Source organism: Notolabrus celidotus, chromosome 13 (assembly GCF_009762535.1).
Source record: "Notolabrus celidotus isolate fNotCel1 chromosome 13, fNotCel1.pri, whole genome shotgun sequence".
NCBI classification, from domain to species: domain Eukaryota; kingdom Metazoa; phylum Chordata; class Actinopteri; order Labriformes; family Labridae; genus Notolabrus; species Notolabrus celidotus.
Window position 1 is genome coordinate 6793082 of NC_048284.1, and position 9762 is coordinate 6802843.

A 9762-nucleotide genomic window follows, 5' to 3' on the forward strand; every position below is an offset into this window, starting at 1 on the left:
ATAGATAGGAGACGTTGGAGGAGATGAAATGCACAGCCGATGTGTGGGGATCCCGGAAGTGCTGTAAATGCGGGAAATACAATGCAGTCGAGCGGACCAATGACGGGGCTTGCGGTCTGCGATTCAATGCATAGTTACATTTTGGAGGCGGTGCAAGAAGTATATAATTAAGCTTTTAGACCCCTTTAGGCCACCGGCGCCCTTGTCATGTGTTTAGATGTGAGTCTACTCTTACTTCCTCTGTGTGAACATGTAAATATGGCATGCTGGAGGTGAAGTTCCCTGTGCTGTTCTTGAGTGTGAGCCGGTTTAAAGGCCCAGTTCGGCCTCTTGTCAGTTGCCTCAGCCATCACAGCACACCGCGTCCCTCTGACATCACTCGTTCATGTTACCCTGGGGTCACCTGTGGTAGCTGTTGTCTCACATTTCACGAGGAGAGGCCATAAAATGTTAAAGCAGATAAATAATGCACCGTGCATAGGTTGTTGTGCTGTGTAGGGAAGTCTTTTTACAATCTGGTGGTCCAGTTTAAGAGTCAAAGACACATCTCACTTTTTTTGCATTCATCATTGTTGTGCTGATGTCACCAGACTTCATCATCTTGGATATGTGGCTCAGCTTCCAATCAGGGCTCTATATTTGATGCTACATTGTGATCAATGAGTGCAGATGAGTTGAACTCTTCCTGCTTGATTGTCGCGGGCTGAGCCGAGTTGTACTGAGCGTGTGAAAAGCGGCTTTCAAAGAGGTCAACTGTATATAGAAGTTATTGCACTTTCCACCTGACCACAGCTGCAGCGTTGTTTCCACTGCAGCTGTCACATTTGTGTTTCTTGTATACCTGTGGTGCAGCGATGATGCAGCTATAGATGTGAAATGGTCAAGTGATGAAGTGTAGCTATCACAAACTGATAAAATCATCACACTACAACATAAATCTCTTCAGTGAAGTGCTGCTTTCACTGCACATTTTTCGTTTGTGTCGCTGCTGCAGGTTTTTACAGTCAGAACTCGAAGCGTGAGCTCGCACGTGTCATGACAGGAAGTTGTGGCTAGTCCTCTTCCGGCTCTTACGCTCGAGTTGAGACACAGAGACACTTCCCTTTCTCTTGAGGACCAGGGTAACACCCTGAGTTTGATGCTGCATGTGTGTTTCCGGTTGGCAGCTGTCAGTGTGTGCGAGTGGGAACAACAGGTGAATAGTTAATACGGTGTAAGCGTAGCGGCGACAGGAGTCAGGCTGCGGGCTCGCCAGTCAATAAGGCGACTCTTCAAGAGCTTGAGTTCATGGAGAACGAGGTAGGCCGTTCAAATTGAGTTTGATACAGAGATGCTTTGAAATTTTTGATGCGTAGATGTCATAGTTTCACCTGACTGAGCTCTTGTGAAAGTGTTGACAATTTCAAGAAGGTTCATGTGCTTCACAACAATGAAGATGATTCTTTTCATATGCAATCAAACAAATGCAGACAAAGTAAAAAAAGCAACATTCTTAAATGTCAGAGAAACGTAGTATTTGCTCTTGCTGCGTGCTTTTGTTCTGCTTTTAGATTTAAAAAGTGATTATCTGTTTGGTTTTTTAACTGTGCGAGCTCCTCCAGTGTTGCAAGATGCAGAGTTTCCCTTTGTGCTTGCCGTTGTTGACATATGAGCAACACATATTGGGTGACACAGACGGCTGCACGCTGCACCGTCAAAGAGTCCACCTGCTGCGTCTGCGGCTCCCAGCACTGACGGGAATCGGAAATTGTGAGGTGTTCAAGCACCGCAATCAACCAGAGTTTGATGTCGCTTATTTGGTTGAATATACACTGCCAGTCAAAAGCTTGGAAACATCTTCTCATTCAAGAGTTTATATTTATTTTAATTATTTGAAACACTGTAGATTAATACTGAAGACATCAAACTATAAAAGAACATATATGGAATTATTTAATTAACAAAAAAATGTTAAACAAAGCAGAATATGTTTTATATTTTAGATTCCTTTTTCCTTCATGACAGCTTTGCACAGTCTTGGTATTCTCTCAGTCTGCTTCAGGAAGTGGTCTCCTGGAATGGTTTCTAATTAACATGAGCCTTGTCAAGAGTTCATTTGTAGAATGACTTGCCTTCATAATGTGTTTGAGACCATCAGTTGTGTTGTTCAGAGGTAGGGTTAGTACTCAATGGATAACCCTATTTGACAACTGTTGTAATCCAGATTATGGAGAAACCAGATTATTTCCTAGTTTTGATGTCTTCAGTATTAATCTACAATGTTGGAAATAATTAAAATGAATAAAACACATTGAATGAGAAGGTGTGTGCAAACTTTTGACTGGTAGTGTATATTCTAGTTATTATTAGAAATGGATGTTTGTGTAATAAAAAGTAAAAAATGTCACATATCTTCATAAAGGAGTTTAAAGTCCTGCTTCAATCTGAATAACACCTCCATGATTCTTTCTCTCCTCCCCACTCTCTTTTGTTTTCATCCACCAGCCTGGTATCGTGTCTCCGTTCAAGCGAGTCTTCCTGAAAGGAGAGAAGGGGAGAGACAAGAAGGCTCAAGAGAAAGCCACCGAGCGCCGGGCCCTCCGCACCGTCTCGCTCTCTCAGCCGGACCATCGCATCGATCCTGACATCCTGCTCAATGACTACATCGAGAAGGAAGTCAAAGTGAGTGCACCATGCAGAGAAAACAATTCCTACCCATAATAGTGAAATATGATGATGTTGTTTCCAGGTAAAAGGAAAGCAGTAACAATGATCGTTCTTGTTCTGTGCAGTATTTGGGGCAGCTGACGTCCGTTCCAGGATACTTGAATCCTTCAAGTCGCACGGAGGTGCTGCAGCTCATCGACACTGCGAGGGTAGGTTTTAAATCCCTCGTTAAGTTCTGTTAACATCTGAAATTCTTTCATGTATTAATGTTAAACAAGAAAGTTGTCATGTATCCACTGCGTGCACAATTATTAGGTAAGTTGCATTTTTGTGAATATTTCAAAAACTATATCAATAGTCGTTTTCAAATTTGTCAAGAAGTCAGATAGTGAATATATTTCTTCAACTGTGTGGTTAAAATGATGCTTTTCGGCTGTATTTTTAAATAAATGCAGAATCTGCAGAAATGAGTGTGCCAAATTATTATGCAAGTTGGTGATAAGAGCATATAACTTGTGAAAATTAAAAACTAGGCACCATTTTAAACGTTCTGTTGATTGAGAATAATAATATTTACTACAACTGTATTCAAACTTCAACAAAAACAACCATTTTCTTTACATTTGTATACAAAATAAAACTGTTAATGTTTTTAAAACATTTCAAATCTTCTAAAGTGTTTCTCAAATGTCCAAAATAACCTCTTTTCTTTCAGTGAGGGTTAGAGGTCACTGGTAAACAGATTTAGTGAGGTTTCTGGTGACTTCTCTGCTGACACTGTGAGCTGTACCTTGTATGTCTTTCCAAAGATGCTCTTTTGAGCTGTAGTTCTTGCCATTACTGTAAATTATCTCCTTTATTATTGACCACAAGTTCTCAGTCAGGTTGAGATCGGGTGAGCAGGCAGGCCAGTTCATGAGGCGATCCTCTTTTGTATTTTCCTGCATGGAGGAAAAGACATTCAGCTAAGTGAAAAAGATGCTAGTGTTCATGCATGAGCCCAATGCACCGTCACATGCCTCACGTTATTCCCAGGACAGGACGGCATCTCAGGGCTTTAAAGAGGATCGCCTCATGAACTAGCCTGCCTGCTAACTTGATTTCAACCTGACTGAGAACTTGTGGTCAATAATAAAGGAGATAATTTACAGTAATGGCAAGAAATACAGCTCAAAAGAGCATCTTTGGAAAGCCATACAAGGTACAGCACACAGAGTCAGCAGAGAAGTCATCAGAAACCTCTCTAAATCTGTTTACCAGTGACCTCTGACCCTCACTGAAAGAAAAGAGGTTATATTGGACATTTGAGAAACACTTTAGATTTGAAATGTTTAAAGACTTTAACAGTTTTATTTTGTATATAAATGTAAAGAAAACAGTTGTTTTTGTTGAAGTTTGAATACAGTTGTAGTAAATATTATTATTTTCAATCAACAGAACGTTTAAAATGGTGCCTAGTTTTTAATTTTCAAGTTACATGCTCTTATCACCAACTTGCATAATAATTTGGCACACTCATTTCTGCAGATTCTGCATTTATTTAAAAATACAGCCGAAAAGCATCATTTTAACCACACAGTTGAAGAAATACATTCACTATCTGACTCCTTGACAAATTGGAAAACGACTGTTGATATAGTTTTTGAAATATTCACAAAAATGCAACTTACCTAATAATAGTGCACGCAGTGTAGTCAGGAGAACGACCTCATAGTGTTCCTCTGTGATCATCAGAAGTCCCATCAGTTGGCGGGCCAGCTGACATCAGAGCAGGATGCGGTGGTGAGCTTGTCGGCGTACAACATAAAGCTGGTGTGGCGTGATGGAGAGGACATCATCCTTAGAGTGCCCATCCACGACATCGCTGCTGTCTCCTACATCAGGGACGACTCTTTGCACCTGGTGGTGATCAAAACAGGTAAAAAAGGATCAAAGATTCCTGCAGGTGATGATGTGAGAGAATTAAGTCGTCAAATGTTTCTGTGATCTTGAGGAGTGAATCATCTTTGTGGGATAAAAACTGAGAAAAATTAGGGTTGGAAAATGTTGAATCTAATTTAAAACAAACTAACAATAATGATATAATATTAGTTTGGTCAAATAATGTGTTTTTAAAGAAGAAAAGATGTATTGGTATATTTCAAATCAAAGATAGCCTGCTCACTTGGCATGGATTCAACATTCCAGTAATGAGATTTGACCGTGTGTATCTGTTTTCAGCCCAGGAGTCAGGAGGTTCCCCTTGTCCCAGCTCATGTCCTGATCTCAACAAGTCTCAGACCCTGAGCTCTCTATCAGAGAGTGGAGCCGTGCTCGTGGAAGTCTGCTGCCTGCTGGTGCTGGCTGTCGATAATAAGGTGACTCACATCCTGGCAGCTAAACAATGATCAGTAGAGTTTATCTCCACGGGACAGTTTCAATTCAAAGATCAAAATAATGCCTTTCAGACTGGACTCTGCACCAAGTGTCATGATAAGAGTTCATTGTTAACAGCCCTCTGTTTTGTCTTGCAGGCAGCAGCAGAGGAGCTGTGTCTCTTGCTCAGCCAAGTCTTTCAGATCGTTTACACAGAATCAACCATCGACTTCTTAGACAGAGCCATTTTTGATGGAGCGACTACACCTTCCAGACACCTTTCTCTGTACAGTGGTAAAGAAAATCAATCAATCAACCTTTATTTGTACAGCACCAAATCACAACAAACGTTATCTCTAGATCCAGTCACATCTTACAGACAAGACTCAGTCTGATCTCATCTTCATCCACCATGAGCAAAGCACTTTGCAGCATTTAGCAAGTTAAACCCCCTCCAAAAGAAACCTTTAGCAGGACCAGACTCATGTGAGACAGACATCTGCTGAGACCCAGTTGGGGTTGGAAAGAAGGATGGAGGAGAATAAGAGAGAGAGACCAAACCAAACAAGTTTGAGTCTCAAATCCAAACGTGTAAATTTGTACTTCTCTGCTTCTACGTTTCAGATGACTCTTCAAGCAAAGTGGATGTTAAGGAGGCTTTTGAAGCTGAAGCAGGCACATTGTAAGTTCTGCTTTTATGATACTTTTCCATTTTGGAGACGGACTTGGTTATTTCTTATCGCTGACAAGGTGCCCTCCTCTCTCAGTCCTTTCCAGAGCTCGTTGGAGGCAGAAGAAAACTCTCCAGCTTCCTCCCCGGCATCGCCTCAGACAAAGACCGCCAGCGAAGGAGAGCTCAGCACCACTGCTGCAGAGCTGCTGCAGGACTACATGACTACTGTAAGACAGATTCTACATCTCTGTCCCTGTCATGTTCTGATGTGTTGGAGGAAATATTTTCTTAAGCTTGTTGTTTCTTTCTCCCTAAGCTGCGGACAAAGCTGTCATCACAGGAGATCCAGCAGTTTGCAACCCTGCTCCATGAATATCGCAACGGTTCCTCCATCCACGAGTTCTGCATCAACCTGCGGCAGCTCTATGGGGACAGCAGGAAGTTCCTTCTACTAGGTACAGTCACTCAGTTTCCCCCTAAAAGTTACACCACAGGGATTTTGATCTTAAGTAGAAGTACAAATGTCTCAGAAAATGTTTGCAGAAAAGTTTTTATACGTGACCATGTCCTCCTGCAGGCCTGCGTCCCTTCATCCCAGAGAAGGACAGCCAGCACTTTGAGAACTTCCTCGAGACCATCGGCGTGAAGGACGGCCGAGGCATCATCACAGACAGCTTCGGACGCTACCGCCGCACGGCCAGCTCCGCCTCCGATTCCACCACCAACGGCAACGGAGCGGCCGGAGGAAGCGTCACCTCGGACGAGGGCCAGGAGGCGTCCGAGGGGGACGAGTGGGACCGCATGATCACCGACATCAGCAACGATATCGAAGCTCTGGGCTGCAGCATGGACCAGGAGGGAGTCGCACCCTGACAGGATGAACAAAGGGAATTTTTTTCAGCGAGGGGGACTCAGCACGGCAGCCGATTTATGAAATGGACAGAAGGTGTGAGCTACAGGGACCAGATGAAGGTGGTCCTCGATCCTGACCGAAGATTTGATATATTGTATTTTCCTCTGATTGTCAAGAGGACGTTCATTCACCCTCCGAACTCCACAAACCTCACCAAGAAAACATGAAGTCAACAAACGCACTTATGCTTCGCTGTAGAGGACACGTGTCAGTTGGCTATTTTTGCATTCAGAGGGATTCATAGCCTCTGATCTATTTTTAAACTTCTTTGATTTTTGTACTCTTTTTATTGGCAGTATCTGCCACTGCTGTCACCAATGTAGCGACCATCTCCAGAGTCTCTGACAGGCTGATTTGAAAAACCTTGAAGGACTCTGGAGGGTCAATCAGAGGACTGTTTTTAGAAGACTGAAGCTGTACTGGTTTTGTGCTTTTGTATAACTTAAGGTCAATCAGCTTCACCCACCAGGAGACCTTTCCACCATGTATTTCACGTGTGTGTGTGTGTGTGTGTGTGTTGCTGTGAGAGAGAAACATTTTGCTTTATATATTTTTTGTTTTACAATAAGTTTTGTGTACCACTTTGTTTTTACACTATCATTTGTTACCAGTGTTTACTCATTTATATAAGTTTTTGCATTATTCAAACTGACCAAGGAAATGCTGTAAAAGAAGAAGATCCTGTTCAGTTTGAGGGACTGAGTGGAGACTGTATTTGACAAAGCCTTTTAGGTTCTGGCTGATGTACACTTTGGATTAGTTTTTCATCTCCTGCAGGTCAATGTGTTGTGTCTTGTGATGTTACATTCATCTGTCGTCGTGCCTTTACTGCAGTACTGCTGCCAACTGTCTGCACATAGACAGGAAATGAATGAACTGTAACTACAGTTGTGCAGATTCACGGTTATTAAATAACAACTACCTTACACTAGCTGTCTGGTTTCATGTGTTCAGTTATGAGTGGCATTTTGTACACCAGGGGTTCCCAAAGTGTGGGTCGGGACCCCCTGGGGGATCGTGAAACACAAAGGGGGGGTCAGTGAGATGTCTTCCAGAATGTTTTTTTTTAAGTGATCTAAAAATGGTACATTTAACTAGGGGTGTAACGATTCATCCACTACATCGATGTATCGATTTATATTCCTACGATCCGACTACATCGATCTGTGCTCGGCAAGTTGGCCTTCCTGATGACATATATCAATCTAAGGTCGTTTTAAAGGTAATAAATTGATTGTATTGATACTAGGAAATGACGCATTGGATTTAAGCACAACAGACTTTATATGGATGTGGGGTTTTTTTTTGCACTTTTAATGATAAAGACGTCTGGGAGGAGGCCACGGGGAAGGCCCAGGACACTCTGGCGAGATTATATCTCTCAGCTGGCCTGGGAACGCCTCAGTATCCTCCCAGAAGAGCTGGTGGAAGTGGCAGGGGAGAAGAGTGTCTGGGCTTCCCTGCTGAGGCTGCTGCCCCCACGAGCCGGACCCAGATAAGCGGAAGAAGATGGATGGATGGACGTTAAACGTTACTCAATTCAGGCTCCCTGTCAGTGACGTCCTCGCCACGCGCCAGCAGACAACAAAACATAGCTTGGTGGATGTCAGAGGAGAAGCCAGCGAGTGAGAAAGGATCAAGCCACCATTGCGGTCCAGTGTGTGGAAACACTTTGGCTTTGCAAAGACAGAGATGTTCTAAATAAGTCACTCGCTGTTTGCAGGATATGTTAAAGTCAAGTAAAGTACCACGGCAACACGACAAATCTATCCAACTACCAACTAAGGCGACATGGGATTTCACACAACGCCGGCTGTCCAGGAACCTCTTGCAGTAGCGCAAGGTAACATCAGCTCTGCAGAGGCCTCAGGCCTTGTTTGATTATATCCATAGTTAATTTATACCTGATTCCCTTATAAGAAACAACAGGAATCTAGGACTGCCCAGTATCAAGGTATTCATTTCACAGTCACATGGTTGAATTTTTGGCTAAAACGTTACTGAATCGATTTCAAGTCACTGAATCATTTCAGATCATATCGTTCTAAATGAACAAATATCGTCCTTTAATCGTATCGGCGACCACGAATCGTGAATCCAATCAAATCGTTGTTAAAAAGAATCATTACACCCCTAATTTCACCCATTAAAGTAAAAAATATAGACAAAAATAGTAGCTAAATTTGAAATAAAACCTTGAAAATAGAAAATGGAATGAGTTTTCTGCCCTTCTTTGTTGCCAGACTTAGGGTTAGTGAACAGTTAATCATCAAAAGCATCAGTAGCAGCAGGTTAATTCATAACAGCACAGGAAACACAGTCACATGCTCATATAGGTAGGCTAATTTTCTGCAGACCAGCTAAATGAAGCCACATTAAATCACTTGGAGGGACAGTGGGGGTCGTTTGCTGAAAAGTTTGAGAACCCTTGATGTACACCATCACAGCTGACTTCAGTTTGAAACATTTTGACTTTCGTACACCAAATCTGCCCTCAGAGATGAAGCTGTCTCTAATGTGATTACGATTCTCTCTGACTGATCATTTGCTTGGATGCACCTAAGCTGCTGGGGAACTTCAGCCTGAGTTTCATCAAAGCACCCGTGCGGGATGTTCCCCTTAAAGTGAGGGATTAGTTCTGTGAGTCTGAGGGAGCAGAAGTTGGCAGGACAGTTTGAGTTGAGCACATTCCTTTTTCTAAAGCTACTCACCGCTGGGCGTTAAAAAACATCACATCACAGATCAACTTTGTAAGAATTTTCCTTCCTAAGTTTAAATTACAAAACACACTGGAATCAAAATATTGTGTCTATTGTTCATCATGGGAAAGGAGCAGAGTGCAAGCAGACTGGAACGCTACACCTGGGTTCAGATAACCTCTTTGGCTTGAGACGCTGTCTGCCTCTGAACAAAGGGATGAGATAATCAAGACGCCCATGATCTCACTCTGCAAACAAACTCTTCTTGGTATTTGTACCCATTTGCGACCAAGTTGCATAATGACTTTGCCACAGGAGGAAAGTAAATGATTATTTTTGGATATCCGAACAATGCTTGCTTTCTCACAGAGCTCGCTTGAATCCTAATTGACCTCCTGTAAACTCTCATCCTAATCCAATTTAAGACCAAGCACACTGACTCATTACAGCAAGTAATTATTCAACAGATCAGCTGG

At 42.6% G+C, this 9762-nt stretch overlaps 1 protein-coding gene across 1 annotated transcript in view; it reads left to right on the forward strand.

Moving 5' to 3' along the window:
• Positions 1 to 7515, forward strand: part of ccm2 (CCM2 scaffold protein) — a 13441-nt gene extending 5926 nt beyond the window's left edge. The window contains exons 2-10 of the mRNA XM_034698977.1: positions 2485 to 2661; positions 2772 to 2855; positions 4381 to 4564; positions 4867 to 5003; positions 5160 to 5295; positions 5626 to 5683; positions 5769 to 5901; positions 5991 to 6129; positions 6252 to 7515. Coding sequence (XP_034554868.1) covers positions 2485 to 2661; positions 2772 to 2855; positions 4381 to 4564; positions 4867 to 5003; positions 5160 to 5295; positions 5626 to 5683; positions 5769 to 5901; positions 5991 to 6129; positions 6252 to 6547 — 1344 coding nt within the window. The 3' untranslated portion in view covers positions 6548 to 7515. The remainder of the gene's footprint in view (positions 1 to 2484; positions 2662 to 2771; positions 2856 to 4380; positions 4565 to 4866; positions 5004 to 5159; positions 5296 to 5625; positions 5684 to 5768; positions 5902 to 5990; positions 6130 to 6251) is intronic.
• The last annotated feature ends 2247 nt before the right edge of the window (positions 7516 to 9762 follow it).